The 21358-nt window shown below is 51.5% G+C and overlaps 1 protein-coding gene across 1 annotated transcript; it reads left to right on the forward strand.

Moving 5' to 3' along the window:
• The first annotated feature begins 4124 nt into the window (after window positions 1-4124).
• Window positions 4125-14036, forward strand: CALM3 (calmodulin 3). Its single transcript, XM_058195980.1, has 6 exons — window positions 4125-4280; window positions 9913-9943; window positions 10663-10806; window positions 11216-11322; window positions 11470-11605; window positions 12426-14036. Exons 1-6 carry the CDS (start codon window positions 4278-4280, stop codon window positions 12452-12454), a joined length of 450 nt encoding a protein of 149 aa, XP_058051963.1. The 5' UTR covers window positions 4125-4277; the 3' UTR covers window positions 12455-14036.
• Window positions 14037-21358: the final 7322 nt, after the last annotated feature.

Genomic DNA, 21358 nt, shown 5'->3' on the forward strand with positions numbered 1-21358 from the left:
CGCGTTGCCCCGGGCTCTGAGCTTGTGAGAACGCAAGGAAGAGATTTAGGGCAGGGGCGGCTGAACACCTCACAACCTGTATAGGCAGGTAAGCTGCTCAGCCGGCCGCCTCCCTTGCCCCGTCATTGCTCGGCGGCTGGGGAAGGAGGGCGTGGGAAGGGGGGTATGATGAAACTGCGCTGGGGCGGGAATCGGGGCGATGCTTGCCAAGCAACCATTCCTGGAAGGAAGGAAGGAAGGTGGTGGGGCAGGAAGCAGCGATTCTCAGGTACTGAGGCCAGTTATGTCAATAGAGAGTGGCTCAGTGGCTAAGACACGGAGCTTGCCGATCAGAAAGGTCGGCAATTTGGTGGTTCGAATCCCTAGCACAGGTCTCCTGGGCGAGCAGGGGGTTGGACTAGATGACCTCCAAGGTCCTTTCCAACTCTATTACTGTTACAGGTGCTCCCCAAGTCAAAGAACAGGACAGCGAAGCACTCCAGGGCTTGACCGACGACCCTAGAGAGGAACACTTCGATCTCCGAGTAGACAAATCCAGGGGCAAGTGGCTGGTATACAGGTGTATATAGCCACAGGTATTCTAGTCCTTCACTTACAACCATTCATTTAGTGACCCTTTGAAGTTACAATGGCACTGAAAAAAGTGACTTAAGACCATTTATATATAGTAATATTCTTCCTTCTAATTTCTACTTTTATTCTCTAACCACCGGTAAAACAAATCCCAAATTAAACAAATATTCTGTGTCTTCTTTATCTGTTATCTTTAATGTTAACCTATCCATTTCCGCACATTCTAATATTTTTTTAATTATATTTTCAGCTGGAGGAAGACCATTGCATTATTATAGTATCGAGAGAGGATATATTTCAGGGTCTTTATTTTACCAATAAATATAAAATAAATGGAAAATAAAAGATACTTTTGTTCCCCAATCTTTGTGGACCAGTGGTGGGGTGGGGGGCAGAGGAGATGTGAACGGCGGGCACGTGCCACAAGTGGGGAAGCCCCCATGCACCACACACTCGCCTGTCGCTTCTGCAGCCCAGCTCCTAATTGCTCAAGGCCTGCTAATGGGTCGCAGCCCAGGGGTTTTGGGGGACCTACCACTATAAGAGCCGTCGGAAAATATTTGTGCGACGTCTTGTAAAATAAAGACCCTGAAATAAAATCTTGCTTTATACGATAATAATGCAATATATATACATGTGTGTGTGTTAACAGAATTCACGGGTGTGAAATTCTGTTTTGCACAAACATAGAGACACACACACACAAAAACCTCCAGTATGAAAGGAGGAACGGAAAAGACACAGCCCACTAGAGGTCGCTAGACTTTTAACTGGGTTGGCTTGGGCTGCTGGGACTTGTAGTTCAGAAGCCTTGGGAGGCGGCTGGTTTTCATCCCACCACTGGCAATTGCAAGAGAGGGAAGCTGGTTTTAAACTCCAGAGACCCGGTGCCTCCCCCTCCCCCTCCTTTCCAGCCCCCTGCAATGGGCAGCCAAAGCACAGAACAACAAAATGCCAGTTTCTCTGGCTGACGTCATAAGTCGAGGATCCCTGGGAGGCTTGGAAGCTCTGCTGCAACTCGATCATCATCCGAGAGGCCAGCAAAGGCGTCACAGCAGAGGAAGAGGGTCCCTGTTACCAGGGAGCTTTGTCCCATTTTACGACCTTTCTTGCCGCAGTTGTTAAGCGAATCAGTGCCCTTTTAGGTAGTCATACGGTTGTTAAGTGAATCTGGCTTCCCCATTGACTTTGCTTGTCGGAAGGTTGCAAAAGGGGATCACGTGACCTCGAGACGCGGCCGTTATAAATATGAACCAGTTGCCAAGCACCTGAATTTTGATCACGTGATCCTAGACGCAACGGTCATAAGTGTGAAAAACGATCATAAGTCACGTTTTTCAGTGTCCTTCTAACTTTGAACAGTCACTAAGTAAACTGTTGTAAATCAAGGATGACCTGTAGGTGCCAAGCCAGGTTTGGAAGTGGGTGGAGGAGGGCGCGATGGAGGAACCGCTAAGCAAGTTGTTTCCTGAATTATTATTTTTTTTAATTTACATTTATATCCCGCCCTTCTCCGAAGACTCAGGGCGGCTTACAGTGTGTAAGGCAATAGTCTCATTCTATTTGTATATTTACAAAGTCAACTTATTGCCCCCCCAACAATCTGGGTTCTCATTTTACCTACCTTATAAAGGATGGAAGGCTGAGTCAACCTTGGGCCTGGTGGGGCTTGAACCTGCAATAATTGCAGGCAGCTGTAATAACAGGCTTCTTACAGCCTGAGCCACACCGCGGCCCTATACAGGTAGTCCTTGACCTACAACCAGAATTTCTATTGCTAAGCAAGAAGGCTGTTAAGTGAGTTGCATCTGAATTTTTGCAAGCTTTTTTTGCCAGGGTTGTTAAGCAAATCACTGCAGCTATTAAGTGAATCACAGGGTCGTTAAGTGAATCTTTATTTCCCCCTCAGTGGCTTTGGCAATCGCCCGACCCCAGCACCTGGCCTGCACCTGTCGTAAAGATAGGCCGGTTGCTAAGCTCATCAGCTGACTGTACGGATGCTGTGACGGTCGTAAGCACGAGGACTGGTTACAAGTCACTTTTCCCCAGTGCCATCTTTTGAGGCAGAAGCACCAACCTGAGAGCAGGTTAAAGCCACGTTTTACAGCTTTGGCAACTTTAAGGTGTGTCAACTTTGACTGCCAGAATGGCTGGCTGGGGAATCCTGGGAGTTGAAGTCTATGCTTCTTAAGAGTCCCAGGTGTGGTGAGGCAGGGAGAATGGCCAGGTCCCCCGGCCCGGGGTAGGTTTCCATGCACCAGTGAGCCCTGTAACCTGTGCTGGGCTTCTCAGGATATCTCCCCCCACCACGTTATTGCTTAATGACCACAACTGGGAGAGCCAAGGTTACAGTCGTTGAGCTAAGCAGTCACGTAACATCTTGCTTAATGACTGCTTAGCTCAACCACCGAAGATTCTGGGCTCCATTGTGGTTGTAAGTCGAGGACTTATCCAGATGCCGTGTGACCTATCTGACTCTTCCTAACCGGTTCAAGATTCATGCCAGGCCAGCCGGGTTCTCCAGCCCAGACCTGGAGAGTGCCAACTCTTAGCATCTCCGGAAGAGCCTTTCCTAAAATCATTCCACCCATCGTCCTAATCCAGCTTGCCCAGAGATGCTGTCCAGTGGGACTGGACTCCAACCCCTATAATCCTTAGCCAGCATGGGCCCCTGGGCGGCTGTTCCAGTATATTTAGATTGGGAGCTGCTTTTTGAACTGGGTGGGTCAAGAGTTCAAGGTCCAGCCAATGTCCTCCCCAAGGTCTTAGCAGGTGGGAATTCAACAGGGAAGGTTCCAAACGTTCATGGCCGCAGTTCCGGGTTGACTCCCGTTTCCCACGTGGGAGAAGCAAAACTCATCCCTGCAGGTAGAGGATCCAGATCTATGGGAGGAAGGCGGGGCTTGCAACGAGTGGGCGTGGCCAAAGGAGGGCGTGGCCCAGCTGGATTGCACGGTCAGCTCTTTGAAAGAGGGCGGGGCTATCGCCTGCTTGGCGGCCACCGGGACCACGCCCCTATTTCTAGAGCGATCTATTCGTGGCCGGGAGGGGGAGGGCCGTACCATTTTAGAAAGAGTGAGATGGTGTGCTTTTTTTTCTTCTCGAAACCCACCGCGCCGCAAAACGCGGCCTCTCGGGGTCTCGTGCTCCTCCACCCACACCCTTCCACTTGGTTCCTCCCTCCGTCCCCCTTTTTCCCTCCTCCACATGGCCCGCTCCAATTTTGACGCATTGCAGGTGAGAGGCGACCAATGGCCGCGGGAGTCTCATCCTGCGCCTCCTCCCGCGGCCAATGGGAGCGCGCGAAACAATCACGAGCTCGCCATCCTGTGTCCTTCCGCCGGCAGGCGGCTGCAGGGGAGGGGCGGGACGGGAAAGAAGCGCGAGGAGCCAGCGAGGGGAGGAAAATAGTCCCTTCGGCCCTCTCGCCGCCCGCAGGGAGGAAGTGGGCGGGGCCGCCCTCAGGGGCAAGAGCGGATTGGGCGCGGCGGCGTCCGCGGGGCGTGGCATCCGGGGGGGGAGGAGGCCGCGTCGGGGCGAGGCCGGAGGCGGCCGTTGGCGGAGGGATCCAGCGCGCGCAGTGAGGCTCCGTGAAGCGGCCCTCGGTGCGTCCCGGCTGGTGCGGCTCCTGCCTCCCTCGCGACGCCGTTGCTGCCCTCGAAGCCTCCGGACGCCGCCGCCTCCTCGCCTCGCCGGTCCCGACAATGGTGAGGCGACAGCGCGGCTTCCGTCGCCTTTCCGGCGGGGAGGGGAGTGGGGGGGGGTGTCACGGACTACAACGCCCATGCTTCCCGGCTGGAAGCGGCGGCGGATGGGTCTTGTTGTCCACCTACCCCCAAGGAGGAGTTCAGGGGCTGCCTGGTTATTTGGATGCGGGGGGGGGGAGAGTTGTAGGAGGAGGGGAGGCGCTTCCAGGTGGTCGGGGGGCGAAGAGAACGACCCCCTTGTTGTTGGGTCAGGCCCATTAGTGGGGGAGGGAGGGGGCAATGGCCCCAGTGGGGCAAGGCTGCTGTGGGGGGCGGGAGCAGCGTATGAGACCAGTTCTTTGTGGGGGGCGTCGCATCCCAATGCAGTAAGAGAGTTGCAGGAGGGAGGGAGTTGCGAGGGGTTGTGGGAGGGGCGAGGGACATCCTGGGGGCAATACAACGTGAATTGAGGAGGGGCGATGGAGGGCAGGGGATGCCAAACTGCCCCTGAGTTTTTGGCGGGGGATTATAAGGAGAGGCTGTTGGGGGGCTCCGTGGATGAGTGACAAAGGAGAAGTAAGGGGTGGGCGGGCAGGTGGGCTAATTGGGGAGAGGGTTGCAGTTGGGGAGGGGAGGCCCTGGGTGCAATGGGAGCACCTGGCTGGCCTCAGGGGCTGCATCCCTTGAAGGAGGCCTGGCTGGGGATGCTTGGCGCAGGGCAAGGATTTGGTGGGGGTTGGAGGGTCCTTCCAGCCTGCTTTTTTTGGCAAGGGAGGGGCTGATCTGGGAGGGGGTGGGCAAGCACTGGAGAGGGAGCTCCAGACAGATGTCTAGGGAGACAGACGTGAGAGCCAGCATAGTGGACGAATTGGGGAGGGGGGGCGTATCTTCTTTGGAGGGGGAAACACTTCAGGATCGAGCATCTGAGCATCCTGAAAGATACGGACGCCATCATCTGAAAAAAGGGTGAAAGAAGTCAGGGTGTGGGTTGCAATTCGACTCTCCCTGCCCTGGGGGAGGGGCAGAAAGGGGGTGCCCCCCACTGCTGGTGCCAGTCACATGGCTGTGATTCGGAGGGCTGGGGTGGGGCAGCAGAGCTGGGCATCCTGTCTGGAAAGGGGGCAGGGCAAGGGGCCACGTATCCAAGGCCTCTGCCCTGGGCCCTCCTGACTCTGGCAGGGGGGCTGGTCTTCATCAGCATCCGACGAGGTTTCCAGATGTTTCGTTCCCTCCCTTCGCTTTGCCTAAAGAAGGAAATGCCACTCCAGTCGCCTCTGACTTCAGCGGAAATAGCAGCGGAACGGCTCTGATCGGAAAGCGGCTCACGCAACTCTTACCTTGCCCTGCCCGTTTTTGGCTGAAAACGAAAGACGATTTTGCGATCCGCTGCAGAGGAGCCGTTGCCCGTCTGTCTCGGACCACAACTTCTGCCAGGGGTGACCCTGAAGGGTGGGTTTGGGTGAGCCGAGGGGGCGTTTGGCTCAGAAGCTGAAGCTCTGGAGGAAAGAAGAATGGAGGGGTGGATTCGGCTGCTGCTTCCTTGAAAAGCATCGATCAGGGCAAGGTGGAGAGACCTGGACTTTTGCACTTCTTCACCTGCACGGAAGACATTCACAGGGCAGATTTGATTTGGAGCTGCGGCTTTGCGGGTTGCTGGTCTGTTAGGAGACGAGATCCGGCACCTGATGGACACACACTGGACTCTTCAAATTGTCTGCTGAAGTCTCCCTCACCCGTTTCCCAAATGGAAGGTCGCTGGCTGGCTTCCTCCTCGGACTTCTGGTCACCCCAGCCCAACCCACCAGCTCATATTCTCTGCTCTCTCAGTACCGATTTCTCCCTCTTTCCCTCAAAGCCCCGTCGAAAAGCTTCCTTGAGTTGCGACTCTGGCAGTTTCTGCCAAACGAATCCGGGCCACAAAGCGTCTTCGGCTGGAATTTGGGGGATCTGCTTTATTTGAGGGGACAGGGAGTGGGAGAAATGGCCGGTTGTTTCCAAGGGGAGAGGGAAATGGCGATTTCCTTGCCTCATCCTGGATTCAGGAAACATCATTGTGATGGCAGGGAGGAGATCTGTTGGTTCAAAAGGAAGGGGGGGGGCTGCGTTTTCTTGGGCGTCGCCCCTCCCCCACCACCTGAAGGGAAGACTCGGTGGAGCTGAATCCCTCCCTCCCTCAGAAGCCTAATCTTTTGGGGCTCAATTGGGGGGGGACTCTTCTCCCCATCTGAAGTGCTTCCTCATCCTCACTTCCTCCCTCTGGGTCTGCTGGGGCTGAATCCCTCTTTCTCTCCTCCCCCCCTTTAATACAGGCAGTCCTCGACTTAACAATAGTTCATTTAAAGACTGTTCAAAGTTACATCACTGAAAAAAGTGACTTCCGACTCTTTTTCACAGCCTCCCCTTGGTCACATGATCAAAATTCAGCCAGTGTCCGGGGGGTGTGTGTGTCATCTTTGTGACCTTCTGACAAGCCAAAGGGGAAGCCAGATTCACTTAACAGCCGTGTGACTAACTTAACGACTGTGGCGATTCACTTAGCAACAGTGGCAAGATAGGTCGTAAAATGAGGCAAAACTCACTTAAATGTCTCAGCAGCAGAAGTTTTGGGCTCGCTTCCTTGTCACAAATTGAGGACTACCTGTATAACCTTAATAGCTGATCTATGGAAAGTCTTTTTGCCTGAAGATGGGAGGGCTGAAGGTTTTATTTTTCTCCTTGGGACCTTTTTCCATCCCTCCCTCCCTCCCCCTGCATTATTTGGCATCTTACACCCTTGAAACTCTTGAATGCACCTCCAAGAAGCGGCTCTCTGGCCAGTCCAGGGTCACTTCCTTGCCTGCTGCAGTGTTGGGCCGGCCAGGACTGCCGTCTAACCTCCCTCTGGGTTTCCTAGAGCAGGGGTCTCCAACCTCAGCAACTTTAAGACTTGCGGACTTCAACTCCCAGAATTCCTCAGCCAGCTTTCCTTTGGGAGTTGAAGTCCACAAGTCTTAAAAGTTGCCGAGGTTGGAGACCCCTGGCCTAGAGCATTGGGTTTGATGTGGCCAGCCTTTCTCACACCCCGAAAAGTTCGCAACTCAGAAACTCCTCCAGAGTTGCAGTTTGCCTAAACGAGAGAGGGCAATGACCTGGCTCAGCCCTATACAGGTAGCCCTCAACTCAGAACCGTTCATTTAGTGACCATTCAAAGTGACCATGGCACCGACAACGGACGTAGGATCGTTTTTTACCCTTACAACTGCATCCTCAGGGACACGTGATTACAATTCAGAGGCAATTGGCAATTGACTCCTATTATGACGGTTGCAGAGTCCCGGGGTCACGTGATCCCCTCTTGCGACCTGACGAGCAAAGTCGGCAAGGAAACCAGATTCACTTAACAACTGTGTCACTAACTTAACAACTGCGGGCAAGGGAGGTGGCAAAATGGAGCAGACGTATCACTTAGCAACAGAATTTTTGGGCTCGACTCTGATCATAAGTTGAGGATTGCCTGTGATGGAAGATCCTCCCAGATGGAGCTTTTTGACCGGGAGAGACATTGCTTGGTTGCTGTTGATCTGCTTCCCCATAGAAACCCCAGCTGGTCACACCGTAGATGGCCTGGGACACAGGGATGGGCAATTCTGACATCTTGACCACCTGTGGACTTCAACTCCCAGAATTCCACAGGTCATCAGGTCGCCAGAGTTGCCCAGCCCTGGGGAGCAGCTGCTCCGTGGTCACTCAGGAAACCTCCCTTGTCATCTTCAGCCGCTGTGGCTGGCTTTCTCCCAGGAGCCAAGATGCTGGCACCAGAATTCAGCATGACAGACCAAGATTCTTCTAGTCAGAGAACTCGCCTTTTAAAACAACCAACCCTCCTGCACAGAAGAGCCGTTTTGCATCCAGCACTTGGAAAAGCAGAAGGTGGAGACCACGTCTTTGGGAAGGCCAACCTTGGTGGTCCTGGACATTGAGCAAACTTGGGAAGTCTGGAACGTGGTTTGTCGATGGTGTGGAACGGCTGTGCTCGGCTTTCCCGGGCCATGAGGACTCGGTAGCTGCTGAAAAGCGATAGAAGCTCAGGATGGTTATAACATTAAGCCAAGAAGCCCACAAGTGAGCGCACTGGGGGTTGTGTTTTGAATCTGATCAGCCGCGCTTGGGATTTGCAAAGATTCCCCCCCTCCCCCCCGGGGGCAGAAGGGAACTGCTGACTCACGGCAAAGTCCAGCATCCTGTTTCTCACGGTAGCCAGGATTGCTTCAGACCAGCCACCCACCCCGTCTCTTTCTCTCTCTCTGCCGTCAGGGCTAAGGACCAGTGGGGCCTTTGGAGCTGCAAAACGGTTGGGATGAATGATACTTGCTTCCCTGAGACAAGCCTGTTGCCATGAACGGGCTTTGGGCGGTCATCACCGCCTTTGGTGGGAATAAATTCCAGAAATCAAGTTGTCAAACTGGGTTTTGTGGTACTCTCCTGCATGAATCAGCCGCTGTTGTGGGCCTTCGTCGGCAGTTCTTGTGGTGTGTCAGTCGCTGACTCTCGGCTGGCGCAGGCTGGGTTTGGAAGAGCTCCAGAAGGAATCCCACGGCCTCCTTTAAGAGCAGGAAAGAGACGGGAGAGATGGTGGGGTCCCTTATCCAGAGCAAAGTGAGGGCCCCGCTTTTATTTTATATGGTTGCCTTTCAACCCTCAAGGACAGTTGGAGTTGTCCAAATGAGGCTCTTCCACTTTGTGTCAACCCTGAAGTGAACCTGGCTGAGGCCACCTTGGAGGCTTCAGGGCTGCCACAAGACGGGGAAGGGACGGGGGAAAGAGCTAGATGGCGTTTTGTAGCCAAAACAAGAAAGGTTTCCTGTGGGAATCAAGGACATTCCGACGGGTGGCTGCCCAGGGGAGGAGTGAAGTAACCAAGCAACCGGCCAGCATCTTGATTGGACAGCGTGACCAGTGACTTAAGGGAAAGGGGAAACGTTTACTTCCTTTTTAATTAGGCAAAAGTTGGTGGGAACTTTCAGAGTTGGCTTTCACCAGTTATGCCAATATGATGTATCCAATAAATTGTTCTTTATTTATCTGCCTGCCTCAGACTTCTGCTTTTTATGGGTGTATCGCTTGAAGCACTGACCCCTTGCTTGAACACGGCTGCCCTTGCGCTCTTTGAGAGTTGCTTCTGGCTGCAGTGCAGAGCCACGAGGATGGCCGTTCAGCAGGCTCCTTGTCAGGGAGGAGGAGAAGGACGGGCGTTGGCTTTCCAGAAAGCAGGCCTGGGCCAATGTCTGGGTTCACAGCCTGCAGTGAACGATGGGTCCACCGGCGCAGATTATCGTCCCCAGTTGTAGTTGTGATGGGACCAATCACACCTGGAGCAAGAATTGTAGAAGGCAGGAAATGCAACGGCGGGCAGGGAGCTTTGAAGGACCCTGTTCAACCCTTGTGATTTGCTGAATCTTCAAAGTGGTGGGAAATTGAGGTTTTGGAGTTTTTACAGCGCAGCACGGAGGAGGTGGATTCAAAGCCCTCCCAAAATTTGGAGGGACCTCGGTTGTCTTTTTTGGGCCTCGGCTGAGAGGCATGGAAAATATCCCTTGCAACTGATGCTTCCCCACCCCATTATTATTTTTTGGCGAAAGATGCCAAGCAGTTAACCTCTCTTTTCTGCTTGCAGGCTGACCAGCTGACTGAAGAACAGATTGCAGGTGAGTTTCCACACACACACCTTGCCCCGAGCATGAATGGACCAATCTCTCTCTCTTTCTCTCTCTCTCTCTCTCTCTCTCTCTCTCTCTCTCTCACACACACACACACACACACACACACACACACACAGAGAGAGAGAGAGAGAGAAACAGACAGACAGAGTTTTTGAAGAGCAACAAGCAGACTTGCTCAATAAATCAAGACCCCGAGGGGCAGGTCTTAAAACTTATTTCTGGAAAGTCCCATTGCCTCTTGAAAGAGCACCTTTGGGACAACCATGGCTGGAGGGCTGAGAATCTCTTAACTTTTAAGCTGCCTAAAAGTCCCAAAGGTGCTTTTTTTCAGGAGGCAACTGGACTTCCTTGGTTTTTTTTCTTTTGAAGGCGTTTTGCTTCCCATCCAAGAAGCTTCTCCAGCTCTGACAGGATGGTGGGGAATGGGAGGATTTATATTCTTCTATCCTATTTTAGGCAGCTTCTTTTTCACAAACTCCATTTGGCTTTGTTAGTCCGTGGTTCCTCCATGTTTAGGGGGCTTCGGCTCAGGGCTGCTTAGGAAACTGAAAAGTACCACTGGAAGCAGCGGCAAGGACTGGGCGTTTGAGATTCCACTCCTCCCTCCCTCCCTCCCTCCTTCTCCTCTTTTCCCCCTCCTGAGCCCTTTTGGGGTTTTCTGCCCCGCTGGGATGTAACGCCCCACTTCCCATGTCCCCCTGCAGAATTCAAGGAGGCCTTCTCCCTCTTCGACAAGGACGGAGATGGCACCATCACCACCAAGGAGCTTGGCACCGTGATGAGGTCCCTGGGGCAGAACCCCACTGAGGCCGAACTGCAAGACATGATTAACGAGGTGGATGCGGATGGTGAGTAACCCCCCCACTCCCCTAAAAAAAAAACAACCTCTGGCAGTTCGAGGTCAAATTACTTCTATGTCTGCAGCCCCATCGGGCAAATACAGATGAAGCTTCGCCTATCACTCACCTCCAGGTGTGCGGCCCAGTTCCTAACAACCCACAGACCGGTACCGGTTCTTGACCCAAGGGTTGGGGACCCCTGGTCCAGTATTTTGTTTGTTTGTTTGTTTCATTGCAACTGAGTGAGGCTCTGTGGTACAGCCGACCAAAACGGTCTCACCAATCAAAAGGAGGAATCTGTTGGTCAGGGTGGGCGTTTGCAACGCCTCTTGAAAAGGGACAGTTTTCCACGGGGGGGGGGGGGGGGGCTGTCCAGAGCCGCCAGCTTGGTCTCACCGTGCCCATCGCTGCCTTTCAGGCAACGGCACCATCGACTTCCCCGAGTTCCTCACCATGATGGCGAGGAAGATGAAGGACACGGACAGCGAGGAGGAGATCCGGGAGGCCTTCCGGGTGTTTGACAAGGTGAAGCTGGGAATTGGAGCGCAGGAAGTGGGCAGGGAGGCGATGGAAGGGAAGCGGGTAGATCGGGACCTCTGCCAGCCTGGCTGGAGCAGAAAGGCCCTTTTCCCCTCCTTCAACTCAACCTGACAGGAGCTTCTCTCCTTCCAGGATGGGAACGGCTACATCAGCGCCGCTGAGTTGCGCCACGTGATGACAAACCTTGGCGAGAAGCTGACGGATGAAGAAGTGGACGAAATGATCCGGGAAGCTGATATTGATGGAGACGGGCAGGTCAACTATGAAGGTTGGTAAAAGGGACCCCGATGGGTTGGGGGAAGCTGCTGCTTAAGCCCCCCCCGGGGGTCTCCGCAGTAGGTCTGTTAAGGCCTCTGAATGGGTTGGAGAACCACAATCACGAATTCAGGTGTTCAAATGTGGAAGTCCACCTGTCTTAAAGTGGGCACAGTTGGACAGCCCTCTGCTAGAACACAACCCAGACACTCCGCTTAGTGGAGAAGATGTGGACCTTTGTGCAAAGAAGCCGACAGGAGATGTTCTGGTAAATCCAAGCCTGGAAAGATTTGTTCTTTCTACAATCCTGGGTTGGTGGTTTCAGCTGAATCAGGACTTTGCTCGTGGCCCACTTCCTCTTTGGAAAACCCGGTGCCAGAAAGGGTTAAAATTTGGTCTGCTTGGTGATTCCTCTGATCGTGTGGCTGCTCCGTCACCGGACCGTTTGATCGGGATGGTCTAAGGACCTCCTGTCCTGAGCAGGGGGCTGGACTAGAAGACCTCCGAGGTCCCTTCCAGCCCTAGGAGTCTACGTTCTTCTGTGTTGATTGGGAGAACAGAGCTGTGGAGGAGGAGGATGGTTACAGGGGCCACCAGGGAGGAGAGAACACGACAGAAGTGTGTTTGCATTTTTCTCTGGGTGAAACAGCACAGTGCAGTTCTGTAGGGGATACTGGTTCCTTTTTGGCCACACACTTAAACCAAGTTAAAAGGTGGCCTGTTGCGTGCCTGGGCGTTAAGTGAAGGGAGACCGAGGCCCACAGCAGGGGCGTCAGTGAGGACTTCAATGGGGGACCCGCTCACCGTGTCGCCTCCTTCCGTGTCTCTTACAGAGTTTGTGCAGATGATGACGGCAAAATGAAGCCCGCAGACGGAGTGGCTGGCAAGGCCCGTTTTCTCCTTCGATAACTTTTCTCCCACACACTCTCTCTACTTAAGTAACCTGGTTCTCTAAGCAAACAAATCGGCTGTGGAATAAATCTGACCAAGCAATTAAAGTGAAAAAAAAAAGGAAAAAAGAAGAAAAACCTTCCCAAGCTGCATGATTGCACTCCTCTCTCCCTCCTCCTCTTTTTCACTCTTCCTTCCTTCCTTCCTTCCTTCCCAGGGTCCCCTGAGACCCTCTCGGCCCTTCTGGATGTCTTCGTTTCCATCGGGTATTCTGTTCTGTAGTCAGAGCTGGCCCCATATCTCAGGGTGCAGATTCTTCCTTTTCTTTCGAGAACACCCCCGCCACACACACACCAATCACACACCCCACCACCACGAAGGGGTGGAGAGAGTGCAAAACCCCTTTTCCAGTCCTGTTGCATGTGTCCGGGCGCTGCAGTTGTGCGCGTTGACCTGGCAGTCACCACCGAGGGTCTTGCCCCAAGGAACACCAGGCGTATAAGCAGGAAACGGGGAGGGGGTTTATTTTTGTGTTCCTCCTTCGTTTTGTTGGGGCGGTGGGGGGGGGCGCAGATTCCCCACCGCTCGGATGTCCGCGGTGGAAAGTGGATCCTATTGGCGCGACCTGGAGGGGAGAGGCGGATTGAAGCGAGGAGGGGGGGGGCGGCGAGGGTCCCCAGCACTGTCCCAATTGGCGCTTTTCCCAAAACACCCGACACACTCCCGTCTCTTGTTCTCAAGCTTGTAAAAATTGTAAAATGTCCTTTACGGTTTCCTACGCGTGGCATCCGACTTCAGAGCTGCTATGTACATATCTGAGGCGATGGGCTTCCTCCCCCCCCCCACCTCTGGGAATGGGATGCGCCCCGCGATGGCAGAGGCTTTCGGTTGGCCGCTTGGGAAGGTGGGGTGCGCGTGAGACCGCAATAAAAGAGGGAAGCCTCCGCTGAGCGAATGCCAACTGCGCCCGAGCGCCCCGTTTTCCTCTTCCCCCCCCCCTCCGCCAATGCTTTTTTTCATTTCTTCTTCCGTAGTGGCCGGCGCCTTTAACGCCTCTGACTGACGCACCTTCTTGGCTTCGGTGTCTGTGCTCTTTAGCTGTGGCTTCCTCCCTCCGCCTTTTCCCCTCTTGGCCCCTTCCCCTCCCCCCTTCTTACTGTCCCCCCCCCCTTCTTCTCGCGGCAAACGGCATGAGCTGCAAACTTTGCTTCTCTCTTTTTTTCCATTTTGTTTGGGTTTTTTTGTTCTGTTTTTTAATCCAATTTGGAAAAAAAAGATGTTTGGGGGGTTGTTTTTTTTTTTCTCTCTTTTTTTTTTTCTTTTCATCCGGGCGAGGCCATTGAAACGAGAAGCAGACTCTGTCCCGAATCTGGACGGGGAGAATTCGCCTCCTGCGCTCCACCGATGAGTCCGCGGAGGGGTCTTGCCGGAGAGTGTGGGGAAGGTTGAGCCAGAATGTCTTTGAAAGCAGGTGGCGTTTGTTCAGTTCAAGCTGTGAAAATAAAATAAAAAATTATATCAATGTTTTCCAATAAAATGCAGTGACTACCTGACGTGGCTGGTGGTGTTTTGAAGCGGCGGCGGCTCGTGGCTGACCTGGGATACACGAGGGAGGCCCACTAAATGCTGCCCCCCTCCCCCGGGAGGTTTCCAGTTAACCAAAGTTACCGAGAAGGTGCTACCAAGCTCCTGCTATTGTGTTGGTTGTAGACCAGCAACGGATACCATCTTGGGGGCTCCTTGGTGCTATCTGATCTTAGTTGCTTTTCTGCAGGCATTTTGTGACCCAGCTAGGTAACTTCATCAGTGCTTGAAGGGTTTGTGCTGTTTACAGAGTTTGTTCTGCAGCTGGGGGCGTCCAGCCTTAGTAACTTTAAGGCCTGTAAACATAGCTGTCTGGAGAATTCTGGGAGTTGAAGTCCACAAATCTTAAAAGATGCCAAGGCTCTATAGACGGAAAACCCCATTCCTGCGAGCACTGATGATGTAACTTGCCTGGATAGTGAAACATCTGCAAGAAAACAGCAGGACCCCACAGACCGACAACTGCCCCCCCCCTTATGACTTTAACCTGGTTTCCCACTAAAGACCCTCCCTCTTGCAGTCCTTGGCCCCCTCTCATGGCTTCTATCTCAGCTGTTGATGGGAGGACTGGTGGTCCTCGCCACCACTACTGAGCCCAGAAACCAGAAAGGCATTTTGAGTTGAGTTTTTGCCCCATTTAATTATGATCTTTCTGGCTGCAGTTAAGTGATTCACTACAGTGCGAGGTTAGTAACCCCTTTGTTAAGTGAATCTGGTTCCCTCCCCCCTGGCTTTGCTTGTCAGGAGGTTAGAAAAGGGGATCACGTGACCCGGGACATTGCAACTGTCATAAGTCCATGCCAGTTGCCAAGCGTCGGAATTTCGATCACCAGGGAGATGCTCCAACAGTTGTAAGTGTGAAAAATGGTCACAAGTTGCTCTTACAATGCCTTTGTGACTTTGAACGGTCAGCTAAGCGAAAGGTTCAGTCCAGGGCTCCACTTAATGGGGCTATTCATTTATATTTCACGTTTGTTCCGCCTGCCATTTTGCTGGCTGGGGAACCCTGGGAGTTGAAGTCCACCCCTCTTCAAGTGGCAATGGTTGCCTCAGATGAAACTTGACGACGTAGCAAGTCTTCGTTCTTTTGGTAAGTTTTCCTGGCGCGTTTCTGAAATCCCCTTGGAAAGAGTTTGGGGATTGGGTGGCCCTGTGATGTTCGAAAGGGGGCCTGCGAAAGTTTTGTTGGCCTTGCAGTACCAGGTCAAGACAGCAGAGGGCGCCTCCCACCATGGAAAAATCCCATTGCCCAGGTGAAGCTAACTGATAGGTTGAGGAAAGACGGAACCTTATGGGTTGTCGCCAAGCAATGCACATGTCCAGGAAAGATGCTCAGCTGAGGAGGTTTTGGAGCCGCTCCAGAAATTGTATGCATCCTTAGGGATCCTGGAATTTGAACTCTATGCTCTGGTTGGTTCTCTCTTTGGGTGTCAAAAGAGTTCAAGCAAACTTCGTGACATGGGGAGAAACCACTGATGAGAGGGACCCATAATCAGATGGCCGAAGGAGCCAGTGGGGGAATCAACCAACATCTACGACGGAGCCATCAAAAGAGAGAGAACTTGGATAACACCATCGTCTTCACCGGACCCTGTAGATACCGTTTCTACAGTGGCTTTGAGGCCCTTCTTCTCCAGCAGTTCAAGCTTGGACCAAAGACCTTCCCGTCCTTCAGATTGATGGGTTGCAGGGGTAGAAGGACCCAGTCGTGGCTCCCCCTCAGCCTCCGCATGCAAAGCGTTTCTGGAACCCAAGTCCTGCCCTTGATGCATTGACATTCCACCCTGGAAGTGAGGAGATGCAGCTCCCGCTGTTTACACAGCCACGGCCTTCTTTGGCCATGTCTGCTCTGCCAGCTGCCTCGATTCAAGTGGGCATCTCTCCTCCTCTTAAGGCAGCGGGTGGGCAACCATGCCAGCTTTTACAACCGGTGGACTTCGACTCCCAAAATTCCTGAGCCGGCAGGAAACACCCATAACTCCAGCAGGCAAACTTGATTGTCACTTCAGGTTTGAAGGGGTTCGTGAAAACACGTCAAGCCAACTGTCCATCTTGGGGGTGGGGTGGGGGGCTTCTTGGAGGACAGAAGAGCTGATGATTGTTCTCTGGAGGAGCTGGTGAAGATTTAATTGCTCATAAACTCTGAAGGTTTTGGTGCTCTCTGAGCTTGGGTGGTTTCCTTGCAGACGTTTCATGACCCAACTGGGTAACATCATCAGAGTTAGGAGGGAGTGGAGTTTGTGGAGAGGAAGACTTTGGGATCCTTGGTGCTCTCTAAGCTTGATGACTTTCTTGTAGACATTTCATGACCCAACTAGGCAGCAGCATCAGTGCTAGGATGCGGGTGTGGAATGGAGGAGGTGAAGGAAGAGGACTGGGGGGGTGTCCTTGGAGACCCCTGCTCTATATTGTCATGTTTTTTTTCCCCCTCTGAATTAAATTGTAGAAGAGAAACAGTGGACATCTCTTTCTGCATCTTGCTTTGCGACGGAAAAGCAGAATTTCAAAAACAGCATCATCATTTCCCCTTCCATTAATAGCCACCCTTGTGGCTTGCGTGTTCCCCTTATAATAATATTAATAATAATAAAGCTATAGCGTATTTAACGCTTTACAAAGTCTGCCTGACTCTGATAGGGTGTGGAAATGTGTGCACTTGCACACCCGCAGATGAAAGAGCAAAAAGAGGGAGTGGGTGGCAGCCGGGAGAGCAAGAGGGTCCCCTTAAAAATCTCTCCCCATCTGTTGAGCAGTTCAGGCCAGGAGGTCCTGCCAAATTTTGTTAAGATGCACATCGTTTGCAAATGCAGGTCCTTGTCCACTTACAACTGTTCACTTAGTGACCGTTGGAAGTTACGGCACTGAAAAATAGTGACTTATATGACCCTGTTTCACACGACAGTTGCAGGGTCACGTGATCAAAATTCAGACGCTCGGCAACCGTCTCGTATTTATGACGGTTGTTGCAATGTCCCGTGATCACTTTTTGGTGACTTTCCCAGCTGGTTTCTGACAAGGGGAGGGGAGCCTGATTCACTTAACGACCATATGATTCACTTAGTGATTCACTTAACAACTGTGGTCAAAAGGTTGTAAAACAGGACAAAATTTACTTACTAAGTGCCTTGTTTACTAACAGAAATTTGGGGCTCAGTTGGTAAGATGGTAAATCAAGGACTAACTTTATATTCTGCCAAAATATCTTCCTTTTTTCTTCTGATGGACTTAAGAGTTGGGTGAAGGTGTATCTGAGCCTCCTCCGGGCTTACATCTGTTGGACTTCAACTCCCATGACCCTGGACAGCTGAGGATTTGTCCTTGTCAGGGAGGGGTGAGGTTCAGCTATGATGATGATGCCTTGTAAAGAGGAAGCATGATCTGAGCCGTGTTTTAAGCGGTTTCTTCATTCCATGTTTTCAGGAACACGACTTTGCTTGAAGAAAACTTTCCATTTAGATAAAAATGCTGCTAGAAGAGCATATCTGCAGCTCAGGGTTGAATTGTGGGGCGCTCGGTGGTCTCTGAGCTCGATGGTTTCATTGTAGACTTTTCATGACCCTTTTAAGTAACATCATCAGTGATAGAAGGGAGAGGGAGTGGGGTGTGTGGAGGGAGGAGAAGGAGGATGACGACTGTGGGGTCCTTGGTGCTCCACGACCTAACTAAGAAACATTATCAGTGATAGAAGAGAATGGGGTTTATGAAGAGGAGGAGGAAGGACGAGGAGGAGGAGGAGAAGAAGAGGAAGAGGGAGAAGGAGGAGGAGAGCAGTCGTCCTTGGTGCTCCCTGAGCTTGGTGCTTTCTTTCAGATGTTTCACGACCCAACTAGGAAACCTCATCCGTGCTAGAAGAGAATGGGGTTTATGGAGGACGACTGGGGGGGTCTCAGAGATTGGAGGTTTCCTTGCAGATGTTTCATGACCCAACTAGGGAACATCATCAGTGCCAGGAGGAAGTTGAGTTTGCTCTTTTTTTTTACATAAAAGTATTGCCACTATTGGTTGATTGTGTTTTTCTTCTTGGGGGTCCCTTATTTAAGCTGTTGCTCACTGATTATTGGCCAGAGTCGTTCCATCCTTCATTGGGACGTTGTTTGCTGCTGGATGATTAATCTAGAACTAACCCCCATCTGAAAGACCAGGGCGACCTCTTCCTGCCGAGCTGTTGTGGAATTTATTCCCAAATTCCAAGGTGTCACCAGAAGCAAGGGAAAACCGAAAGCCATCCTCCAAAATGGGAACAATTTTAATTCAACCAAAATCTACATGAACACACTGGAGTTCGTTTTAACCTCACCCCGAGCCTGGAGTAGAAGAAAATCCTCTGCTGGCTGCCTCATCCGACATCTCCTTGATCCAGAACTTGCGCATCGCTACTTCCAAGAGTGGGGATGTTGGTTTTGTAAGATCTCTGGAAGAAAGGACCGCACGGGTGGGTGGGTGGGTGGCTGTTTCTGGGCCAAACGGAGTGGGAGAATGGCTTCCATCTGCCCAGCCCAGCCTCTTTGAGTAATGCTCCTGTTCCCCCACCCACGTCTTGACCTGAGTTCAAGAACTGTTGCAAGCCCGTGGACGGGTTGCTCAAACTTCTAGCGCCCGCTGCCAGAAGAGGAAGTCCTGTTGACATTCAGGAGTTTCCTCCACCACGGGACAGGAGAGAGAGTCATGCCATTGAGGGCTAGGATCAGGGGTGAAATGCTCCCAGTTCAGACCAGATCACCCAATCCGGTAGCGATTCCTGCCACCCTCCATGCCCAGCTGAGCCGCATGATCATCAGAGGTTTTTTTTTAAACTTTTAAAAGCATTTTTTCTTCGACTGAAAAAATGCTTTTAAAAGTAAAAAAAAAAAGCCCCTGATGATCGCGCAGCTCAGCTGGGATCGTCAGAGCCTTTTAAAAGCATTTTTTCTACAACCTTTTCTTCCGCCAAAGAGGTTGCAGAAAAAATGCTTTTAAAAGGCTCCTCTGGCAATCCCAGCTGAGTTGCCTGATCGGCAAAAGCTTTTTTTTCTTTTAAAGGCAAAAAAAATGCTTTTAAAAGAAAAGAAAAGCCTCTGAAAATCAGGCAACTCAGCTGGGATTGTCAGAGCCTTTTAGAAGTATTTTTTCTACAACCTCTTTGGGCGAAGAAAAGGTTGTAGAAAAAATGCTCTTAAAAGTAAAAAAAAAAAAGTTGGCCACACCCACCCAGTCACATTACACCTCCCACCAAGCCACGCCCCCAGAACCGGTAGTAACAAATTGTACATTTCACCCCTGGCTAAGATGCTCAAATGCCCATGGAGCCTTCAGGGAGGGCTTTGAAAAGTGGTGGGAGTCAACCGCTATCCGCGTGAAGAGGCTCGAGGCCGTTGGCCGACACGACGGGCTTAAGAGGAAGGCCATCCCATTTTGGGGAAGAGGTTCTCCATGCGCCTCCATGGCTTCCACGGAGCTCCAAGAGAGGAGGGAGTTTTTGAGTTAGCAAGAAGCTTCGTGAGATCACGGGGTTGGGATGGAGGTCTTTTAGTCCAGGGGTCACCAACCTTTCGGACCTCAGGGACCACTAAATTCACAATTTTAAATCCTGTGGACCGCTAATATGATCCGCCTAATGACTGGCTGGGTGGGCGTGGCTAGGTGGTCATGTGACTGGGTGGGCATGGCTAACTTGATGTCACTCATGTCAAGAGGCACCTCGCCAGCCTCTACTCACCTCACCTCTCCCCTCCCCTCCCACCCACTCCTCGCCTGCCCACCTGTGCTCCTTAGAGCCCCAACAGCGGCACTTCCCTCCAGCCTTCCGCCAAAGCCCCACACCAGAAGGCTGAAACAGACCCTGAATCAGAGTTTCTGTCCCCTTCCGACCCGCACAAAAAGACCCCAAAGGGGGAGACTCTCTGCAGCAACACAAGCATTCGTTGCACGTATCCAGCCCAGGGCCTGTAGTTTGAGGACCCCTGATTTAGTGCAATATAAAAAATGCAAACAATTTTTCTGCGGACCACCAAAATTTTCTCGCAGACCACTAGCGGTCCACAGACCACCAGTTGGTGACCTCTGTTTTAGTCCAATCCTCTGCTCAAGCAAGAAACCTTATACCATCCCAGATAAATGGCAAGTCAATCTTTTCTGCTTCAGGACGAAGATGTTCGTGAAAACATGTCAAGCCAACTCTTTGTCTTGGGGACCTCCTGGAGGACAGAAGAGCTGCTGATCGTTCTCAGAAGGATATAATGAATTGCTTATAAACTGTGGGGTCCTCGGTGCTCTTTCTGCTTTGTGGGTTTTCTTGCAGACTTTCCATTACCCAACTGGGTAACATCATCCGTGCAGCTGATACACAGATAAGCAGGGATTAACTCCAGACAAACAATCTAGCAGATAAACATTATGGGGTGAAGTCAATAGTAGAGTGTTTTTGGTTAAAGCTTTGGGGATTTTGGGATGAGACCACAGAGTCAGGTAGTTTATTCCAAGCACTAATAACTCTGTTACAGAAGTCATATTTTCTGCAATCAAGATTGAAACGGTTAACATTGAGTTTAAATCTATTGTTTGCTCTTATATTTTTATGATTGAAGTAGTCTTCAATAGGAAGGACATTGTAATAGATGATTCTATGGGTTAAACACAGGTCCTGTCGAAGGCGGCGGCGTTCTAAGTTTTCTAAATTCAAGATTTCAAGTCTGGTGGCATAAGGTATTTTGTTGTCTTACTCAAAGAACAAATGAGGGAGGAAAGAACGCTCCCCATTCTCAGAGGTAAGGCAAGCTATTGTATATAAACAGAGCAAACCCCACACCCACCAGCACTGATGATGTTACCTAGCTAAGGTCATGAAATGTCTGCAAGAAAACAACCAAGCTCAAGGGAACCTCTAAAAAGTCAAGAAAATCTGGAGATCTCTGAGGAGCTATGAAGACATCCTGGACACAAGTCCTGTTTGTCTGGGGTGGCCAAGGACCAGAAGGAACCTGGCAGCATCTTGTCCAGCTAACAAAATGTATTAAAAGTCAGAAGGTTCCACTTCTGCCTTCTAATAAACATTTGTTAGCTGGAAAAAATGCTACCAAACTTCTGCATGTCGTAAGGCGCAATTCTTTCATCTGCTTTTTCCTTTCTGGATTTTCTAATGATGAGAAATAATTTTAAACAGAGGTCAGGAAGAACCATGAGTGAAAGGGATGAGTTGTTAAGCCTCCAAGTGGTTGCCCTAACTAACTCTTGTAAAAAAATCCACTTCATCCCCAAAGAATCTTAACACTTCCAGCAAAACATTCAAATTTTTTTTAAATCAGCCATGTTTTGT

The sequence above is a fragment of the Ahaetulla prasina genome, chromosome 10 (assembly GCF_028640845.1).
Source record: "Ahaetulla prasina isolate Xishuangbanna chromosome 10, ASM2864084v1, whole genome shotgun sequence".
NCBI classification, from domain to species: Eukaryota; Metazoa; Chordata; class Lepidosauria; order Squamata; family Colubridae; genus Ahaetulla; species Ahaetulla prasina.

What these genes read in the sequence shown, in the direction of transcription:
- CALM3 (XM_058195980.1), top strand. An exon ending in TAACGAGGTGGATGCGGATG is followed by an intron (nt 10,807 to 11,215) that starts GTGAGTAACCCC and finishes GCTGCCTTTCAG; the next exon opens with GCAACGGCACCATCGACTTC. An exon ending in CGGGCAGGTCAACTATGAAG is followed by an intron (nt 11,606 to 12,425) that starts GTTGGTAAAAGG and finishes TGTCTCTTACAG; the next exon opens with AGTTTGTGCAGATGATGACG.